General features: G+C 44.3%; 1 protein-coding gene across 1 annotated transcript; it reads left to right on the plus strand.

The window, feature by feature from the left end:
* Positions 1-100: 100 nt before the first annotated feature.
* On the plus strand, positions 101-20,974 carry ZFP28 (ZFP28 zinc finger protein; the record flags this gene model as incomplete). The annotated part of the gene is made up of 10 exons (XM_082439778.1): positions 101-113; positions 262-1,032; positions 1,486-1,577; positions 8,166-8,264; positions 8,351-8,477; positions 8,588-8,683; positions 10,530-10,693; positions 11,421-11,532; positions 11,877-11,972; positions 16,087-20,974. 10 exons carry the CDS (start codon positions 101-103, stop codon positions 17,790-17,792), a joined length of 3,276 nt encoding a protein of 1,091 aa, XP_082295904.1. The 3' UTR covers positions 17,793-20,974.
* Positions 20,975-22,784: the final 1,810 nt, after the last annotated feature.

Raw genomic sequence — 22,784 nt, forward strand, 5'->3', positions numbered from 1 at the left:
CAGGAGATGAGAGGCTAATGACAAAACGGAGCCAGCCCAGGGGAAAGTTTGGGGGAAGACTGCTCATTCCTGCTGGTCCCTGAAGCCTGGCATTTGGAGGATGGGTGTGGGAGGTGGGGGAGGCCCCTGTATCAGCAGAGGGGACCCACCTGAGGTGAAAGGTGGGATGCAGACCGGACACACGAAGGCACGCTGTGCTCACACATACCCCATCACAATCACATTCTGGACCCTGCCCTTCCCCCACCGCACATCCCCCAGTTCTGTTGGCTGACACCCGGGAGAAACGAACTCCAAGGACTACACTACCTGCCCCGCCCAGAGACATCATCAACATCCCCCGCGGTCCCGCCCCTCGCCATAAGCCCCGCCCCGGCTTGCAACTGCTCCTGCGCGCTCCAAGCCGGGAGCGACTCCCAGAAGCCCTTGGGGCGCTGTTCTGTCTAGTGGTGCGGCCTGTACTTCCGGCCAGACTCGGTTCCTGTGTGGACAACCACCTGGGCAGCCGCGGTCCGGAAGGGCCAGGAGCCGCTGACTTGGGGCCGAGTCGACGGACGCTGTGTAAGCCCAAACGGGCCCTCTCCTCCCCGCCCGCGCTCCTCTTGGCGCCGCCGGGACGCCGGCCGGGACTCCGTTTCCCAGAGGGCGCCGCGGCTGACGGACACGCCCACTTCCGGCGGCGGCCCGCCACCTGGGTTCCAGCTGGCCAGGCAGGGTGGCGGGCTCGGCGGCCGGCCGGGCGGGGCCCGCTGGGTGCCCGGCGTGCCCGGGCGGGCTGGGTGTGTTTGCGCGACCCCGGGGGCGTGTGCGCGCACGGTGGTGACATGCGGGGGGCGGCGAGCGCGCGGGCCCGCGGCCTGGGATCGCCGCCGCGGCAAGGCGTCCCCCGCACAAAGCCCGGAGCGGGCCGCGGCCGGAGCGCGGGGACCCCGGTCGCTTTCCCTTGCCCTGTCCGGGGAAGGCCGCACGCAAGGAGTGGCCTCACATCCAGGGGCCAGCGGGGAGCGTCGACCACGGGGCCTGAGAACAGAGGTGAGTGTGACAGGTGGCCCGGCGGGTGGACGGGGACGAATTCATCGTCTCAGGGTGAGGGGAGGGTGGGGTCTGGGACAGGAGGCCTCTCGGGGCCCAAGTGCTGGTGAATGGCGTCCCTGGGCTCCGGGGCTGTTGGACAGGGGCATCCAAAGGCTTGGAAATTCAACGCGAAAGCATCAGTCCGCGGTACAGGATCACTGTAACCGGACACCTCCCTGCTTCAGGGCTCCCAGAGGGAAGAAACGCCCCCTCCCTATCCGTGACAGCCCCTAGTAGAGTAGCGACCACATCCCAGGTGACCCTTCAAAACTGGTCCCATCCTACACATGCTCGAGCATTTGACGCTCCACTTGTTGAATCCGTTTCTGATTTACAGCTGTCGTTTAAGACTCAGTAGGAAGGGAGCGTGGTGTAGATCTTGCCTGTAGCTACTTCTCTCTCTTCCTCCAGCTCTGCCTTCCAGGGACACGGCCATCGTGCAGGTGAGGAGACACAAGCAGGAGGCGGCAGGGACAGGAATTGAACGGCAAGCCACCTCCCAGGTGAGTTGGCATTTCCTCTCTCCTCTCTGAAATACAAGCTTGCTTTTCAGGACTTAATGTTTATTTTCTTTTAAAAGTTTTCAACCTAAGAGACCTGTCAGGGGAGCTGGTTCCCATTTCCTCACATTCTGGTGAGTGAGGGGCGACAGGGACAGCCCAGGGCCTCCCTCTCTGCTTCCTCTTCATCCCACTCAGAGTTCGTTCTTCACTGAAGAAACGATTCAGCCCCTCCTTGTGCAGCTTTTCTCAGAGGAACTCTGACGGAGCAGAAAGGTACTCTTTAGCGCAAACAGGACAGCCCCTTGTGTTGTACCTGGTGTGTTTGGTATTCTCTTTGTGCCAGGCCCTGGAGAGACAGATGGCTAAGCCCCAGGCCCTGCTCCCAAGGAGCTCACAGCCTGTGGGTGGAAAGTCATGGAAGCATACAAGGTTCTGAGTGTGAGTTTTAGGACCAGGTACTGTGAGAGCAGGCGGGAGGAACTCTTGGCTCGTAGCTGCCTGTCGGGGAAGAGTAAGGAGGTGATTTCTGAGCCCCATGTTTTGAAGGGAGAGGAGAGGTTTGGCAGACAGAAGAGGAAAGGGCAGCCCTGGTGCAATATGGAAGGCTGTCTTTTCCTCGCTTGATTGCATTGCTTCTTAGAATGCTAATAAATTTTTTGTTTCTGTCAGCTGTGTCTCCTAAATATGTGATCACCAGCTCATAAATGTATGAGCTGGGTTCCAGTTGCCCAGACTGCATAGATTACCAGTGATCTCCATCCGCATTACCAAAGGCAGTGCTCAGTTCTTCGTCTTCCTTGATTATCTTTGGCACTTGACGACCGTTGGCGTTTGAAATAGTTCAGGGGTTGACAGGCTTTCACTGTAAAGGGCAAGGTAGTAAATATTTTAGGCTCTGCAGGCTGTGAGGTCTCTGCTGCAGCTACTTCCCTCTGCCTTCTAGAGCTAAAGCAGCCACAGACAATATGTGATTGGGTGGGGTTGCATTCCAATAAAATTTTACTTACAAAAACAGGTAACTGCCACCCCCTGAAAGAGCTCGCCCTGGCCCGCCCACCTTCCTGACTTCTCAGCTTTCACTGCTGGTTCCTCCTCATCCTCCTGACCTACAGCTGTCGCTGTGCCTCTGGGCTCTGTACTTGGCTCTCTCCTCTTGTCTGTCTGCAGCACTTCCCTTGGGGAGGTCAGCCCGTTGTTGTCTGCACAGACCAGCCAAGCACTGGCTTCTCCCAATCCGCCTTTCCAGCCCAAAGCTCTCCTCTGAGCTCCAGGCCTCTGTGTCCAACTGGACTCCTCCGCGTGAATGTCGAATAGGTAACGCAAACCTAACACGTCCAGACCCAGGTTCCTGGGGTTCCCCCCGACAGTTGTCTCTGTCTCTGTGGCAGTTTCATGCTCTGAGTTACGCAGGCCAAAAGCTCTGCTGTCATTCTTGTCTCCTCTCTTGCCCTCACCTCCCACGTTTGGTCCATTTGCAAATCCTGTCAGCACTGTTTTCATGTTGTGCCCAGAATCTGACGGTTATCACCACTGCCGCCACCGCCTCGGTCCTCGTTATCTTACCGTTGGCCCCTTCTACTCATGCTCCCCGTGGTCGCTTCCCAGGGCAGCAGCCAGAGGAGTCTCTTCTGTCACTCTCTGCTCAGACGCCCCGACGGCTTTCCCAAGTGAAGGCCAGATCCTTAATGTGACTGACAGGGCCCCGGGTGACCCGGCCCCCGGACCTCTGACACGTGCTACCACACTCCCCCATCACTCACTCTGCTTTCTCAGAAGTTGCCTTCTCGTTTTCCTGATCACTGTGTCTAAAATTTCAGAGCCTCCCACCCAAATTCCTCACACCCCTCTTCCTTGCTTTACTTTTTAAGACTCTTAGCACTTTTCAACATACTATATACTTAGTTTATCTGGTTTTCTCTTGTCTGATTCTATTGTACCACAAAGTACATTTGACACAGGCAGGGATTTTGGATACTTTTGCCCCAACGCCTGATACGGAAAATATGGGGTGGATGAATGTGTGAATGTAGTCTTAGAGTTCTCTTGGAGCCAATGTTTCACTATTTCATATAGCATTACAATGATACTTTTTATACCTGAAAATGTGCATTATCTCTGATTACTTTCTATGAGTATATTCCCAGAAGTTTTTCTTTCCTTGTGGATTAAAGTTTACCAAACTTACATGAAAACAAAATACTTTAAAAATTATATGTGGATGGAACAGCAGTAGGGCCTCAAAAGCTAGAATTCTAGATTTTACTTTTTTACTTTAAAAAAAAGTAGACTTTACCCCCCTCAAAAAAAATTATTACAGACTTTTCATTTGTGTATTTTAAAAATTAACTGAATTGAATTGAACCAAAAAAAATGCATTGATGCATTTTTTTTTTCCTGTAAAATACTTTTTTTTTTTTTTTGAACTGTAGTTTGTTTGTTTTAATTTTTATTCATTTGTTGGACTGCACCGGGTCTTAGTTGCAGTGTGTGTGATCTTTAGTTGCGGCACGTGGGATCTAGTTCCCCAACCAGGGATCGAGCCCAGGCCCCCTGCTTTGGGAACATGGAGTGCTAACCGCTGGACCACCAGAGAAGTCCCTCCTGTAAAGTACTTTTTACTCGTTTTTTCCTGTAAAATGTTAACACAAAGTATTTTTCTGTAAGGATAAGGTTGCTTTTTGGTTTTTATTTGTTTTTAAAGTTTTAAAGTTTATTTGTGTTTTAAAGTTTTAAAGTTTATCTCGTCTTTATTATGATTGAGAGTTAAAGCACCAGATCAATTTCATATTATCTGTACCTGTATGTTTCCTCTGTGGTGTAGTATGACCCTGTGAAACCCACTTGAAAGTCTACACGCCTGTATGATGGCAACAGGAATAAGACCAGGACCTGCACATTCTCGCTGTGTCCTCACATGGTGGAAGGGGCTGGGGAGGTCTCTGGGGCCTCATCTGTAAGGACACTAATCCCATTCATGAGGGTGGGCCTCCCAGAGGCCCCCACCTCCAAATACCATCGCACAGGGCGTTAGGATGTCAACATAGGAAGTTTAGGGGGACACAAACATTCAGACAAAGAGCTAACAAAAGTCATTGATTCTGTATATAAGGAGCAATCTGTATAAACAGGGAAAATGTCTTAAAAGGATATGCACATACTGTTACTTTGGGGTCCCTCTGGAACATGGGATTGGAGAGATGGGGAAGGGGATGTTTCTTATTAAGAAGAAAAATCAAACCCCAAAAAACCCAGTTGCCAAGTATAAGAAAATATTTGAACTTGTATTCTTCTCTTTAAGGGCCCCCAAATTCCAGTTTTACCAATAACAAAGTAGTAACAAATGCTAGAAATATAGGCAACATTTTCTCTGACTCCAACAGACTTATAAAGTTACTGTAAAGATCCTGTGAAGATATTTTAAAAGATAGTGTAATTTGTATACAATTTATATACTACATGTACTGTATATATTTTGTTTCATTTAGTAAGGAATATCTGAAAGCTATTTAAATATCTGAAAAAAATAAGTGCAAGACTTCCCAGCCAAGGAGCAGGCAGTTAGAATTGTAAGATTGGAATCTGCAAAAACCCATCATTCATTCATTCATTCATTCATTCATTCATTCTTTGCCAGGTCTCAGTTGTCGCACATGGGATCTTTGTTGCGGCATGCGAACTCTTAGTTGTGGCATGCATGTGGAATTGAACCCGGGCCCCTGCGTTGGGAGCACGGAGTCTTACCCACTGGATCACCAGGGAAGTCCCCAAAACCCATCTTTTAGAATTGCGTCAGAAAAGTAGCCTCTGTCTCAGCACCTATGTCTTTGAATGCAATTGAGAATGTTTGCCAAAAAAAAAAAAATCTGCATTGAAATGTTTTGTTTGTTTTTAAACCACTTTGTTGAGGCAAGATTGACACATAGAAAGCTGCACATTTTTAATACGTACAACTCGCTGAGTTTGAGGATAAATATATACTCATGAAACCAGCACCCCCATCAAGACCATAGACTTATCTATCAGTCCCCAAAGTTTCCTCCCTTCCCTCTTTAGTATTCTTACTTTTTTGGCAGTGAAAGCACTTAGCATAAGACCTACCTTCTTGTCCGACTTTAAGAATGCAGTGCAGGGAATTCCCTGCCGGTCCAGTGGTTAGGACTCCGCGCTTTCACTGCTGAGGGCCTGGGTTCAATCCCTGGTTGGGGAAGTAAGATCCCACAAGCCGTGGGGTGTGGCCAAAAAAAGAAAAGAATACAGTGCAGTTTTTTTAGCTATAGGCACCGTGCTGTACATTAGAACTCCAGAACTTACTCATCCTGCATTACTGAAACTTTGTACTCTTTGATCATCACCTCCCCATTTCCCCCTCCACTGGCCCCTGGAAGCCACCATTCTACTCTCTATTTCTAAGAGTTGGGACTATTTTAGATTCCACATATAGGTGAGATGGATCATGCAGTGTTTGTCCTTCTCTCCGGCTTATGTCACTTAGCATATGCTTCGAAATGTTTGGGTTTTCATATACCTGAAGATTTCCACTGCTGAGTCTTGCGCAATTTTCAAAACTTGAAGGCATTTAAGGAACCGCTGGTGCAAAATGCAGGTCAATAACAGATCAGGGTGAACAACCTGGGGAACAAGAGCCGAGCCTGCTTAGCGAGGTAAGCGCTCCTGCCAGTCACTCAGCCAGCAAATCCGTTCCTCTGCCTTCGAGGCTGGGTGCGCTCACTTGAGGACTTGCTGCTGTGAGCCGGCCTGCATTTGAGTCTTTGCTCAAGGCTGACTAAGCAGTTCCCGGCTGTTTCCCGCAAGTATTACCAGGTGTTTTCCGTGTTTTATGGGGCCTTGGCGTCTCCCGCTTAGGAGAGCCCTGCGTCGGGACTTCACCATCTCCACACAAAGCAAAATACCACTCACAGAACCCTTTACACAGTTCAGTTAAAAATCTTCAAAGTTGGTGCAAGTTAAAGAACGTGTGATAGTATTATATATTATTCAACAGATACCAAATCTCCAAGGGGCTTTTGTTGCTGGTAGAATTTAAATGGAAAGGTTGAGCCGTGGGTCAGCGTCAGCACAGCGAACGTTCATTTGGCGTTTACAAGGCACCTCACATTCTGAGCGCCGTCCTTGTGCCATCCTTTTTAACCCACGTCACGGTCTGTGAGGTTGGTTTTGTTGATGTTTCCCTTTTAAACATGGGCAACTGAGACATAGAGGGGTTAAGTAACTAGCCGAGGTTTCAGAGCCGGTGAGTGGACGGAGTCCTGAATTCAGCCTTCGGGGTAGTTGGACTTTTTTGCTTCCTGATTTGAGTCTATGCTTTGAAAATCCCAAGGCTGCCAGATATTTAAATATACCTTCTGTTAGCCTCAGATTCTGGGGGTCAGAGTTTGAATTGAATAAATGTTCAAAATACATTAGGTTGTATCAGCATTGTACACTGAAATCATAAAAATATGCTACATAAAATTCCACCAGCAGTGCATGAGCAGCAGACCCAGTCGTAAGCGGGCTTGCAATGCCTCCTCGATATTTGCCCGCTTCTCTGAGATGGCACCTTGATTCTCTTTTTGTAATTGTGGTGTAGTTGACAACATAGTGATTCACAATTTTTAAAGGTTATACTCCACTTATAACTATTGTAAAATGTTGGCTGTATTCCCTGTGGTGTACAATACCCCTTGATTCTCAAAGGCATCTTATTAATGAAAAGCCTTATCATAGTTTTCATTCTAATTATACACTCATCTTCATTTCAGAAAAAAAGAATTCGGTTAGTTTGTTTTAAGTGAACATTCAACATGTAGTGAACACTAAAAGCAAATAGAAATCCTTAGAACACACTTTGGGGTTTAGTCATGTGATGTTCACCTCCAGGTTTATTTCCCCATTCTTTTTGTTTTTTTTTTCCCTGGGAGAAAGAAGGATTTATCATTACTTGCGGGAAGTGATGCGAACACTGGGGATCCTTCCCAAAGCAGTGTCTCCTATTTCCCCATTCTTGTGCTGAGCCAGGGCACTTGACTATCCTCGTGGTAAAAAATGCTCTGGTACCTATTGTGCGTGGAACAGTTTAGCCTCCGTTATTTTTTTTTTTTTTTTTTTTTTTTTTTTTTTAGCCTCCGTTATTTATTGTTTCTAATTGATGTCACATATTTCTCTTGTGTGTACCTCCTGTCACCGGCACAAAATTGCCAGTTCTCCAAGGGTAGAGGCTCTCTATTTTTCTCTTTTCTCTGAAGTTTACGATGTAATGAGGCCCGCTGTCCAGTAATTAACTAGATTTCCACATCACTGGGTATTTTCCCTTACATATAATCTCCTACCTAAAATGAAGAGGGGGTAACCCTTAGACCCCTATATTAACTTGCAAGGACTGCCATAAGGAGAACACCACAGGCTGGGCAGCTAAAACAACAAACAGTATACCGTTCTGGAGGACAGAAGTTTAAGACCAAGGGGTGAGTGGAGTTGGTTTCCCCTGAGGCCTCTCTCGTTGACTTGCAGACAGTCGCCCTCTCGCTCTGTTGTCACATGGTCCTCCCTCTGTGCTCACCCATCCCTGATTTCTTCCTCCTCTTACAGGAATACCAGTCAGATCGGATCAGGGCCCAACCGTGTGACTTCATTGAACTTTTAGTCACCTCTTTGAAGGCCCCGTCTCCAAAAACATTCACCTTCTGGGTACGGGGGGTTAGGGCTTCGACGTGTGCATTTGGGGGGCAGGGCCTGAGCACTGGTCCAGCAAGAATGTGGTTTTGTCGTTGCAGAGCTTGGTGACGTTTGGGGATGTGGCTGTAGAGTTCTCCCCGGAAGAGTGGGCGTGGCTGGACTCTGCTCAGAGGAGTCTGTACCGGAGTGTGATGCTGGAAAACTACAGGAGCCTGGTCTCGCTGGGTAAAGGCCCCTCCCTCCCTCCTCATCACCGCGCCCTGCGCCGTCCTCTTCCTTCAAGCCAAGGACAGACCCACAGCATGACCACGTCCCGTTTCTTCTTACATATTTAGGACTTTGTGTTTCTAAGCCCAAAATGATCTCCTCATTGGAACAGAGGAAGGAGCCCTGGGCGGCGAAGAGAACGTTGACAAGAGGTGGGTGTCCAGGTGAGCGTGGGAGACCCAGGTGGGGTGAGGCCGTGGCGGTCGCAGCTCCGCGCCCTCAGACACCTGGGATCATCAGCGGACTTGAGCCTCTGGCCTGGAGGGAAAATCAAAGCCTGGGCTTTGCAAATTCTCCTTCTCTCCATCTCTTCTCTCCATCTCTGCTTCCCCCCCACCAAGTGTAACTTTTTTGTTTGTTTGTTTGTTTTTGTGGCCACGCCACACAGCCTCTGGGATCTTAGTTCCCCAACCAGGGATCGAACCTGCGCCCCCCTGCAGTGGAAGGCAGGGTCCTAACCCCTGGACCACCAGGGAAGTCGTGTTACAACTCTTGTAACTCTTGTCCTCTCCTCTGGATCTCATGTTTTCCCAGCACCCGTCTTACCCTTTTGCCTTTCACACTTACACAGTCGTCACTTTTTTTAAAAATCTTCGGCTGATTCTGATGTAGTTTTTACTATCTTATTTCTCTTTGATGAAATGACTTTCATTTATAGACTTTTTTTAACTGATTGTTACTGCGCATCAGCTTTCAGTGAGCCCACCAGGTGGTGGCTGGGAAGATGAGCCTAAGCCATTAGAAAACTAACCATCCTGTAGGGACGATAAGACATTTCTGTACACATAAGTGCAGTAGAAAGTGCTGTCCTACATATGATTAGTGTAAATAGGTACCTAAGAGGAAGAAAAAAGTCATTGCCGGTTTCAAGCCAGGGAAACAAGGCACAAGAGTAGAGCCTTGAGCAGAAAGGTGAGAACAAGAAGAAAGAGATTGGTAGTTCAGGAGAGGATTTGTTTTGGGCCGTGATCTGCCTGGGGTCCAGGCGGACTTCCCCCGTGCAAACAGGCTGCACACAGGTGGACGATTGGCTCTCAGAAGGAAAGGACGCTGATTCTGATTTGATGGAATGTTCGTGCAGATGTTGTGATGCAGATATCATCATATTTATACCACTTGGGCGTACAGAGATTTCAACCACAACACTATTTCTGGAATAGCAAGTTAACCAAGTAAGACAAAGAATCAGAATTACAGATTTCTTTTGGAGGTTCCTGTAATAGGAAATGACTACCGTTTCTAAAGAATTGAGAATCTTGTAAGACCTCTTTGTTCAAACCGTACTTCGGCAGAAAAGTTTGTGTCGACAGGACAGTTTACAAACTGTGACAACTCACATGGGTCATCGTATGACCCAGGAGAACTGGAATGGCGTTCTGGGGGAAAGTTTGCCATTTATCATGGTACTAAATCACATTCTCTGAGCTAGTTTTCTGAGACAGAACTGTTTTTTCCACTTCTGTTGACCCTTCCTCTCTTGCTGAGACTGTAGTTGATTTTGAAGACTTGTACTTTTAAGGCCAGGATCTGAACATTGGTTAGTTAGCATTGTAATCAAAAAAAAAAAAAAGAGCTAGAGAAGAAATTTTTGCTAAATAAAATGGAGAAAGAGTCAAAGTGAGACTTCCATAATAGCACTGAGATAAGGATCATATAGCGTTTCCTTCAATAGGCTCTGCCCCCTCTTTGTCTATTTTGGCCACATTTTATCTTAGATTTAAATCTCTATGAGCTCTCTCACCTCCTGCACTTCGATCTCTTTCTCCAGTCTCCTGCTAAAACTATAACATGCACTACTTGGTCAACATTTAGGTGTGAAAACTCACATTGTGTCCTTTAGGATTAAAGCTACGCAGATTTGTGAATGGAATGCCAATTGGTCATATAAAACAGCTTTCGAAACAGTATACTTTTTTTGAGGATTTTTTCCTGTCTGATTACATTTTGGAAGATTTCTTCATACTAGTATGTAATCGAAGAGATATTTACCTTCTTAAAAATATCTTTTAGACTCACGGGCTCTGCCAGAGACCAAGGAGTTATCTTCAAAGAAGAACTTCTGTGAAGAAAAGTCATCCCAGGCGGTGCTAATGGAGAGGCCCACAACCTGCAGTCTGGAGTGCTCCGTTCTAGGGGAAGACTGGGGTTACAGTGCTGTGTTGGAGAGGCATCTGGTGAGTCAGGGTGTAAATGGAGGGGGAGACGTGCTTACAGATAAGTTGCACGAGGTAGACTTGGCGAGATTCCTAGTAAGGCACTTACAGAGGCAACGCTGATGACTCCCAGGAGCTTCCTTGTGTCCTTCACAAAGAAACCCTTCCTTAGGAAAGCGATCTTGTCTGCAGGAAGTGTGGGAGAAGTTTCCATTGGAATCCAGGGCTGCTTACCGACAGTGTCCCCCCAGAAGAGAGAGTACCTGCAGTCTTGATACACACAAGGGGGGACACTGGGTCACAGCAAGTCGTAAACAAGTCTGTTTAAATCAGAAATGTTCGACTTGTAATGGATGTGAGAAAACTTTGAATAGGATCTCAACCCTTCCTTTTCATCAGAGATTTCATACGAGAGAAAAACCCTCTGCAGACTTGATTGAACAACGTGTGTTGAATGTCAGGAAGCCTCCAGTGAACTTGAGAAAATCCATACCCTCTGTACCTTCATTCTCCTCCAAGAAATTATAGATTCTCCATGGCACAAACAGTTTCCCCTATTTTTCTTTTCTTTCCCCCTAAATATATACGACATAACTAACTCAGTCAGCATGTGACCGGGATCACTCAGAACCTAGTGAGAATTCTTGGTACGGAGTGCCTCTCACAGCATGTGGATGCAGCCCACCCCGCAGAGCCATCGTGGGTTCACAAGCACGGTTTGATGAAAAACGTGTTTGTACCATTTCAGGGCTTGGTGACCATCACGAACATGGCTGTAGACGTCTCCCAGCAGCCAGGCCCAACTCGGAAGAGTTTCCGTAAGAACGTCGTGTGGGAGGACCACAGTATGGGGGCAGTAGGTAAGGACGTTCCTCTCCCAAATCTGAATCTTCAGGAGCCCCCATTTTCGTTCTTCAGTTTTGAATTGTGTGTGTGTTTGGGAGGGAGTGGTGTGGCAGGGTTGTCTTCCAAAGCATTGGGTTGAATTTTTACTCGCAATTCTTAAGAGTGTGACGTTTGTAGAGTTGAAAGTTAATATCTTTGTCATACTTGAAGCATCATCTTCAATATCCTTCAAATACTCTTCACTTTTCTTCCTGGTCCTTCCTGTAATAAAGCACTCTTCCTTCAAAGCCAAGGAATTGGTTGTCCATTTAAGAATGCCAAGGGTGTGACCGAAACCCCTGTCTTTTCCCATGTGCAGGACGTTGTGTGTCTGAGCCAGACTTGGTCTCTTTGCTGGACCTTGGGAAGGAACCCTGGGTGGTGAAAGGAGAGCTGGCAAGAGGCCCGTCCCCAGGTGAGCGCGGGAGGCCTGGGGTGGAAACGCCACTGCAGGCCAGAGTGTAGTTCTCACCAAAGAGGCCAGGTGCTCCCTAACGTACAGAGAAAACCCACCACGTCCTCGGGTCTGGAAAGAAGATTGAGATCCGAGCTTTCAAAATTACACTGTTCTCTCCTCCTCCTCCCCTCCCCCTCCTCCCCCTCTTCTCCCCCTCCTCCGCCTTCCTCCCCTCCTCCTTGCCCCCCACCCCACCTTCTCTTGGTGGATAACTCCTCCCTGTAGCTCTGCTCCTGTCCTTGGCCACTCAGACATGGATCAACCACTTGGTTCCTTAAATGATCTCTTCCAGACCCCGAGGGTTTCTGGAGCTGTCTTCCAAAGGTCTGATGTTCGTGGTCAGATGGCCACTCACTTCGTGATGCATCCATTCCTGTAAGAACCACAAATTGAAGGAGGGAGCCACTCGGCTTGACATTGGCAGGCGATTGGAGAACGAGGGAATTTACACCTCTGTCCTCAGCCATCAAATATTTACTCCCATGGAGGGGATGACATGTGCATGGATGACTTGCATAAACCAGAGCTTTTGAAGTTCCCATCATGGCCTTACAGAGGCAAAGGAGAGGGTTCCCCCCAGAGAATCCTTGTCTGGGTTGGAGAGGGTGGGCAGACGGATTGCAAGAAGACGTGGGCGGAGGGCCATTTCTTCGATACACAAGGAAGGAAAAGAAACTTCTTTTGAAAATAATGGTTTTCAGAAAGTGTAATCCTGTCACCTGTCTGGGAAAGGAATAGAAAATCATAACCCGTAATCACAATATGTTAACAAGACAACTTTAGGCCCTTCAAGCCCTGATGAACACATATGTTGTTTTACGTGGTAGAAATAGAGTTTGCATTCCGTCCTGCATACTGATGTTTTCACGTGAGTTCCATGTTCTGTGTGCCACTGCTCAATTAGGTTGCATCACATTTCTTGGTGTTAAAAATATACTTATAATAGGCACCTTTATGTTAGTGAAGACTGTACATTTTGGGGATGCCTGTATCCCTGGAAGTGAAAATCTGCTGGGCTCTGAGAATTTTCTGTTCTAGTGACTAGCAATGAACAGATGACTAGATGTATGGGTTTAATTGCATCATCATAGCATTGGGTAATTTGGTGAAAATGTTTAGCTTATTATTTGGTGAAAGATTATAGCCTAAAGTTATTTTTATATTATGAAAATGAGTTGAATACTTTCCCCAAATTTTGTTATTGTCTTTATCCTTTTGTAAAATGTCCCTCATTTATATCCATTTCTCTATTTGTGTCTTAAATTTTTTTTGTTTTTGATTTTTTTTTTTTTAATATTTGGCTGTGTCCGGTCTTAGTTGTGGCATGCAGGATCTTTCATTGCGGCGTGCAGGCTTCTCTCTAGTTGTGGCGTCTGGGTTTTCTCTCTCTAACTGTGGTGCACGGGCTCCAGAGCGTGTGGGCTCTGCAGTTTGCAGCACACAGGCTCTCTAGTTGAGGTGCACAGGCCCAGTAGTTATGACCACGCAGCATGTGGGATCTTAGTTCCCTGACCAGGGTTCAAACCCACATGCCCTGCATTGGAAGGCAGATTCTTTACTACTGGACCACCAGGGAAGTCCCTATTTTTCTGTTTTTTGGGTTTTTTTTTTTTTTTTTTGGCTGTGCTGCACAGCATGTGGCATCTTAGTTCCCATACCAGGGATCAAACCTGTGCCCCCTGCAGTGGAAGTGCAGAGTCTTAACCACTGCACTGCCAGTCCAGTCCCAGTGGGTTTTTTCTTAATGTAAACATTAATTTTTTAATGTAGTATCTCAAACTATCTTTCACATATGGTAATTATTTTTCTTTTCACTAGAATTTTTTAAATTGTACATAAAATATAAAAAAAAATTTTATAGTCTAATATATTACTACTTTTATGATTTCTGCTTCTATTTGTATCCTTAGAAAGTAGACAGAAACTTCATCTAAGTGGCTGTCTAGTATTACAATATATGGAAATACCATAATTTACTTAACTAATTTACTGTTGAGGATATTTGAACCTTTAGGTTTTTTCCGGTTTTCACCTGTAATAAACGGTGGTCCAGTTTGTTCATATCTCTTTGCATGATCAAAGTATACATGTTTTTTAAGTTTCATGAACATAATAACAGGCTATAATACCATTGGTAAACAATATATGAGAATACCTGTTTCCATACATCTTCACTAATAGTATTTCAGGGTTTTTTTTATATTTTCCAAGCTGTGGGGTGAAAATTGAGTTTTGTTTAATTTTTATTTTGCAGACACTTGTGAGGTTGGGAATACATGTGTTTAAATCCATTCAGGGTTTATACTCTGTTAGTGATGTCTTCATGCCCATTGCCCACATTTCTGCTGGGTCATATTTCCTTGCCTGTATATAGCATGAATGTAAATCCTGTTTTATAAATGTGATATTTTTTCCCCCAATTTCCTGTGGCTTGAAAGGTTGCATGTGGTGTTTCTTGCTATCCAGTATTTTAGATTGTGTGGTAGCTTCATTTATAGAAGCTTTAGCTTTGATTTTTGTTTCATTCATGGTTTTTTGTTTTTGTTAATAGATATATTACTCCCATTTGTACTGTACGACAAATTTGTTTGGTCTCGTTTCTGTTGCTTATTTAATTCTTCCTTGTTTCTCTCCATGAATACATTATTAAGTCTTCCTGTCCATGAACACAGGATGTCTTTCCATTTATCTAGCTCTTAATTTTATTAAGCAATGTTTGTAGTTTTCAGTGTACAGTCTTGCACCCTTTAAGGTAACCTTATTCCTCAATAATTTATTCCTTCACTGCTATTTTTCATGGAATTATTTTCATAATTTCCTTTTCAGATTGTTCATTCCTAGTGTATGGAAATACAGCTGATTTTTGTGTGTTGATCTTGTATACTGCAGTTTTGATGACTTGATGTATTAGCTCTAATACCTTTCTTGTGGATTGTTTAGGGTTTTCTATATATGGGATGATATCATCAGCAAGTACAGTTTTTTTGTTCCTTTCTAATTTGGATGCCTTTTATTTCTATTTCTAATTGCTCTGGCTGGAACTTCCCAGGTATCTTTGTCTTGTTATTGACCTAAGAAGGAAAGCTTTCAGTGTTTAGATGCCATTTAAAAAAAAATACTTTATTTTCCTTTTTTAAAGATCATCTTTTCCCAAACATCTGACTCTCTGCATCATCTCTCTCCCCAACACCACTTTCATCTCTGTACATTTATTGTGATATAGCTCTACTTGCACAAGTTTTTGGTACATGCTAAGTGATTTAGCAAAGGAATTTCAGACATAATCATTCCTCCCTGCAAGCTTGTAGTCTGAGGTAAGCTATATACCTGATCAGTGGTTGTATGATGTAATTAAATATAATATCAGCACTCACTATTTTTACAAAAACAGTCTCTCCAGAATGAGAAATTCCATTACTAAATGGCCAGAGAAGAAGTGAGGATTTTGTCAGGCTTGCAGAAGCAAGCAGGTCAGTGTAAAAATGATTTCTATGTGACCGCTGAACTTTAGCCATCAGTTGGCGCCATAGGTTCTGTTGAAATCAGTCAAATAAGATACGGTTGACAGAAACACCGTTTCTGGTTGTAGGGGAGTGATTGGGCTTTCAGGCCTCTTAATGAATGTTATAGAATACACTGTCCTTTTGTGTTTGGTGTGCTTCTTGGAACAACTTTGGTGACATGATGACTGCCCTGGCATCAAAGCTGCATGGCCAGGGGTGAGAAAGGGTGAAGAGAATGAGTGTCATAGACTGTATTTTTAGGTGATGTGATTGCAGAACATTTTTCCGACTCCTGACGCTTCTGATGAGTGACTGATTCCACATACATTTAACTTTTTTTCTATTCACCTCTCTTGGGTTCCCATATGAACCCAGTCTGGGGTCGTCTTACATACATTGTAGACTGCATTTTCACATGTTTTAGAGGTGCACAATTTATGTGGTTTAATTAGGGTTTAATTCACCAATTAGTGAGTTTCTTCACAGTTTTCCTTTTAGTAGATTCCTTTTTTCCCAGCCTATAATAAAAGAAATGTTTGTTTCTTGTTTATTTTCTTGATATCTTTCAGGCCAGCAGTCTATACATGAAACCCAGGAGTTATTTCCAAAGCAGGATTCATTTGCTGAAGTGGTAACGGACAGAACTTCAAACAGTAACCTAGAGAGTTCCACTTTCAGAGGAAGCTGGGATTCTGAGGGTCTGTTTGAAAGGAAGCTGGCAGGTCAGAAAACACAATTCAGGCAGGAGGCAGTCACTCACAACAAAACCCTCTCTAAGGAAAGAGAGTGTCCATATAACAAATCTGGAAGATGGTTCCACTTGGACATTTCAGAAGAGAGAGTTCACCGCTGTGATTCAGTTAAGAAAACTTTCCCCCCAAGTTCAGTGGTAATAAAACATGCAGGAATCTATGCAGGAAAAAAACTTTTCAAATGTAATGAATGTAAGAAAACCTTTACCCAGAGCTCATCCCTCACCGTGCATCAGAGAATTCATACTGGAGAGAAGCCCTATAAATGTAGGGAATGTGGAAAGGCCTTCAGTGACGGCTCATCCTTTGCCCGACATCAGAGATGTCACACCGGCAAGAAGCCCTACGAATGTATGGAATGTGGGAAAGCCTTCATACAGAACACATCCCTTATCCGTCACTGGAGGTATTATCACACTGGGGAGAAACCCTTTGACTGCATCGACTGTGGGAAAGCCTTCAGTGATCACATTGGACTCAATCAGCACAGGAGAATTCATACTGGAGAGAAGCCCTACAAATGTGATGTGTGTGACAAAGCCTTTAGGTACGGCTCATCCCTGACTGTCCATCAGAGAATTCACACAGGAGAGAAACCATACGAATGTGACGTGTGTAGAAAAGCCTTTAGCCATCATGCCTCGCTCACTCAGCACCAAAGGGTGCATTCTGGAGAGAAGCCTTTTAAATGTAAAGAATGTGGGAAAGCCTTTAGGCAGAATATACACCTTGCTAGCCATCTGAGGATTCATACTGGCGAGAAGCCCTTCGAATGTGGGGAATGTGGTAAGTCCTTCAGCATCAGTTCCCAGCTGGCCACCCATCAGAGAATTCATACCGGAGAGAAGCCATACGCTTGTAAGGTCTGCAGCAAAGCTTTCACCCAGAAGGCTCACCTGGCGCAGCATCAGAAAACTCACACAGGAGAGAAACCCTACGAGTGTAAGGAATGTGGGAAGGCCTTCAGCCAGACTACACACCTTATTCAACACCAGCGAGTTCACACGGGAGAGAAACCCTATAAGTGCATGGAATGTGGGAAGGCCTTTGGCGACAACTCCTCCTGCACTCAGCACCAGAGGCTTCACACTGGCCAAAGGCCCTATGAATGTATTGAATGTGGGAAGGCCTTCAAGACAAAGTCGTCCCTCATCTGTCATCGCAGAAGTCACACTGGGGAGAAACCTTACGAATGTAGCGCGTGTGGCAAAGCCTTCAGCCATCGGCAGTCCCTTAGCGTCCATCAGAGGATTCACTCTGGAAAGAAACCGTATGAATGCAAGGAATGCAGGAAAACCTTCATCCAAATCGGACACCTCAATCAGCACAAAAGAGTGCACACGGGAGAGAGACCCCACAACCATAAGAGAAGCAGAAAGGTCTTCAGGCAGAGCACACACTTTGCACATCAGAGAATCCACACTGGAGAGTCACCTGCACGCCCCTCTTTACCTGCTACATCAAATCCTGTGGATCTGTTACCCAAGTTTCTCTGGAATCCATCCTCACTCCCATCACTCTAGTCCGGAGACATTGTGACTCAGATAGACCTCTCCAGCAGTTTAAAACCTGTTCTCTCTCTTCTTTCTGTCTATTCTGTTCTTGTCCTGTACACGTTTGTTTTTCATGTTGTTGCAGTTAGAACGTGAAGATTTTTGTTTTAAGTGAAAATAGAATTCATTTACTCCTCATGTAAACACTTATGTTGAGATCTTTCATATTGGTTAATGCATAAGATGTGTGTGGCACAATGGCTGGTCCATACTAAGCGTTCAGTAATGTTAGCTCTTTTAAAAACATTGTTTTCAGACATTGAAAAGTTACCATAGGCAACTCTGACTGAAAATGATGCACAGAGTGAAGCTAAGAGAAGCCGGATATTAGATCAGGAACAGGCGTTTCAAGATAATCAGTGAGGCTTTGCCTGTTCTGGTTTAAAACTTGATTCTATAACGTTGAGTTAGTATTATGGCTTCTCATTTATCTGCATAAAGTGTAAGGTGCTGTGACCTTGGTGAGAAAATTACATCTGACAACAGTCTTAGAAAATGTGTAGAGAACATGGGTGAGGAGGCCACCTGGAAGAAAAGAACTGAAACAATCAGAGGAAAAGACAAGGTTCACCTGCGTACAGTTAAACCTTCTGACATGTTACTCAAGAATTAGAAAATTTGGCAAGATTTGATCATTTGAAGTCACCTGGCCTTATGCGTGAATTCCATTAAACTTTCAAAGAACCACTAACCTTGAGACAGACTGAACTTGACTATGACTCATGGCCAGAGCCTCACGTGACTGTTTTGTATGGCCCATGATCTGATTTTTAAAAATTATTTTAGGGCTTCCCTTGTGGCGCAGTGGTTGAGAGTCAGCCTGCCAATGCAGGGGACACGGGTTCGAGCCCTGGTCTGGGAAGATCCCACATGCCGCGGAGCAACTAGGCCCGTGAGCCACAATTACTGAGCCTGCGCGTCTGGAGCCTGTGCTCCACAGCAAGAGAGGCTGCGATAGTGAGAGGCCCGCGCACGCGATGAAGAGTGGCCCCCACTTGCCGCAACTAGAGAAAGCCCTCGCACAGAAACGAAGACCCAACACAGCCATAAATAAATAAATTCATTAAAATAAAATTATTTTAATGGAGGAACAAGTGAAAAGAGTAATAGCTTAAGACAACATGAAAACTATATGAAATTTAAATTTCGGTGTCCATAAATAAAGTCTTATTGGCTCACAGCCATGCTCATTTGTTTACATACTGCCTAGGGCTGCTTTCACTCTACAATAGCAGACCTGAGTAGCTGCAGCAGAGACAGTATTGCCTGCAAAACTTCAAATATTTACTATCTCTCCTTGTGCAGAGAAAGTTTGCTGACTCCTGCTCCAGTGCAGAGAAAAATACACAAAAGTTTCTAATTATTTCTATGAGGATAATACAACTCTTCCATCAAAAACAAGAAAAACTGTAAAGCAACTTATGAATAGAAGTGAAAGAATGTTATTAAACTGTTGAACAATAGGAAATGTCAATAAAAAGAGAAATACTATGTTTTTCTAGATGAAGTAATACTGTTAAAATGTTTGTAAATTGTCACTCCCAACAGAGTCCCCAGTAGGATGTGTTTGCTCTGACAGTTTTAGTTGAAAACCACACAAGGAAGGATGATTTGTCAAACATAGCAGGACATTTAAAAAATGTTTTGGTGGGACTTTCCTGGCGGTCCAGTGGTTAGGATTCTGTGCTTCCACTGCAGGGGGTGTGGGTTCGATCCCTGGTGGGGGAGCTAACATCCCCCATGCTGCGTGGTGAGGCCAAAAAAAAAAAAAAGAATCGTTGAAAAAATGTTTTGGTACGTAATAAGATTAGTGTTTCATTATTGGGGAAATGATGTTGTAACAATTGATTATCCACTCTCCAAAAAGCGAAGCATACCTAGACCTTACAGAGAGATATAATACAGTTGTATTTATTGGCTCTAATTATGAAATAATATGTTAGAGGCAAACACAGAAAGGAGGAAGGCTTTACTGAGTAGGACATGGAGCCCTGGAAGACATGAAGAGAGTAAGCTGGCCTGTACAAAGATTTAAATAAACTTCGATATGGTGAAAGGTGTCAAAAAAGATGTAAGAGACAACTGGCAGAAAATACACAACACATATGAAAAAATATGTCGTTTAAGAACAGAGTGCAATGACACAAAGCAGTCGGGGAACTAGGCAGTGCTTACCAACAGGGGTGTCACAGTGGAAGAACTCGAATAAAGAAAATTTGTTAGGTTCTTAACCTCGTTGCTCAGAAAATTACAGATTTAAAACGGCTCTTCTTGACTCGCAGATGGATTAAAATCTAAACTGCAGTTAATTTCCCATACTAGTTATCATTGTGGGAAAACAGGAGGTTGTTCATCATTACCAGTGTAGATTTGTCTCCTCCTGTTTGGGGTGGCAATATGGCATGACCTCTCCACACTATAAATATGCATTCCTTTTGAAACAGTAATTCTAGATCTAGGAGTTTCATCCCAATGGAATAAATATATAGATATAAATAATGTTTATTGCAAAATCTTTTTAATTACAACAAATAGGATTTCAGTATCCTGCCAAGCAGATTGATTAAATTGTGATTATTCAATACAGTATTGTTCAGTTAGCAGAGATTAAGCTCTACATATGCTCCTATGGAGTATTGTCTGTCCACAATATATTAAATGCAATATGTGATTTGCAGAACTTTATGTGTAAAATAATCTTGTAGTCATAGAGTCAAAATTAATATTGAATATATATGTGTGCGTGTATGTGTATATATATATTTTTTTCAGTATATATGTTGAAATCTGTTTTTGTCTTTAACACATGCGTTTCCTAGCTCTTTGTTGGCACTTTGCCTTCATTCTGTATTGTTCTGTTGGACTGCCAGTCACACATGGCACTAATTAAGCCAGTCAGGTTTTTCATTCTTTGTATTTTGACCGGAGACACGGGGCAAATATTAGGCTTTATGTATGGGCCATAAGGGATGTTTTCTTTTAGTCAGTATTCATTTTGATTGGTTGGGCCACTTGTTGTAACAGCTATTATAAAGATACGGAACATCACTCCTGGACCGCAAATAGGTGGAATTGAGTCAACCTTTGGCAGCAACCTAAAGATTTCTGCATCTCTACCTGTCTGATCCATTAAAGTGATTCCTGCATCCTCACATCCTAGTTTTGTTTGGTTCTTTAAATCTTCAAGGTATCTGGTATCCTTTCAATATTTAACTTCTAAGTTGGAGTCATCTTTTATTCTCATATAGAAATTGGTACTAGAGGATGATTCTCAGACTACAGAGAAGCAGAATATTAAGGGCTGATTGAAAGAGATAGGTTAAAAGACAGAGAAACTTGTAATCCTGTGTTGTGTTAGGAAAGGATACTCATGATGCAGCAGGGTCCAGCCCACTGCACACGAGGGGCTGGATAGCTCTTACCAAAAACTAAAGGCAGCAATGCTAGCTCCAAAAGTAAGTGTGATGCTTGTTTACAATGAAATTAGATAATTAAAAGTGAAAGGCCACTTGAAATTCTGACCTTAAGAAGGGCATTGAAGTCAGATCTTTCGGTGATTGTGTTGGGAGTCTTCTTAGCTGCTTCTAACCGCGGGGCTGGCAAATCTGAAAGCCAAGTGCAACAGTAGATCCAGGTGTTTGCTGAGCTACGATACTTACTGAATTCCCAACCTCGCCACTTCTCTTAAATGAAAGTGAAGTGTTGGGAAAGATTTGAATCCATGTAACTGGAATGGGGCTATCACGAAAGATTCAAGCATCTTAGAAAACTTTGACTTTCTCAAACCTTAAGAAACCTCCCTACTCATTCTCTTTGCCATAAATCTGTGACAAAACTCTTGAGTCTGCTTTTCTAGTCCCACCATTATTGCTTTCTTGGATTTAAAATGACCTATAGTTTGAAATGCAGACAGGGAGGAGATTCACGTCATCCAGAAATATTTAATATCCTTTATTATACTATCAAAAATCTAGGACACATTTTTGGAAATGTCATTTTGAGGGTTAGAATTTACATTGCATAATATGTAAGGACTTGAAAGAATTCAAGAGTTTATAGTGCTGGAGTGGATCATTTATGTCCCTACCCCCGACTTATCTTTTGCAAGTTCCCCTGTCAGGGTCCAGTAGCTTTTCTATGTTCTTTTGACATGAAGTACCAGCATATTAAAAATCTGTCTCCTTTAGGTACTGGGATTTCTCATGACAGTGATTACATTTGGAAAGTGTACTGAACTAGGGCATGTGCAGTAGCTGGAGTATAGGGCAACGGTTAATCATGAGAATAAAATGAAATGGTCACAACACAGAAATCCTAAGAATGTTCTGATATCTGATACTTTTACCTTATTTCATCATTGATCCCCAGGGTTGAAACTGCACTAGGGTTTTATTTTAGTTAGAAGCACTCCATGGCATGGCATCCAAGTCCCACATCGACTTGAGTCAACAGAAAGGAGACTGAGTACTCTTGAAAGATTGTAATCTAAGTCTCTGAATATTTCCACTGGAATTCCTGAATGACGTATTTGTGCAGAGTGAGGGCTCCTGGGGGGATTCTTATCTAGTGTAGCTTGTAGCAGGTACAATGACCACAAACCCATATGGTTATTTTCCAAGGTCCTGGGTATGTAGCATTTGTTAATGATACCTATGATATGATTAGACAACTGTCCAAAGTTTGTGCTTCCCTTTCTGTTGCCTGAAAATGGATTCCAGAATGTGACTGCCGAGGCACATCCTGCATTACTCAGCCACTATTGCTTCCAGTTCTGGCTGTGGTTTGAATAGGAAAAATGTGTGTCACTCAGGGCTCGGTTATAAAGAAGAGGATGTACCACCCAGCTGGAAGAAGAAGAATCTCAATTGTATGGAATGGCAAAACTGCAAGATGGAAGAACTCTGGGCCCCTAAACCGCTATTTGGAAGAAAGCCATCAGTCACTCAGGAGCAACAGCAGTGG

The sequence above is a fragment of the Balaenoptera physalus genome (assembly GCF_965194825.1).
Source record: "Balaenoptera physalus genome assembly, chromosome: 19".
Lineage (NCBI taxonomy): Eukaryota > Metazoa > Chordata > Mammalia > Artiodactyla > Balaenopteridae > Balaenoptera > Balaenoptera physalus.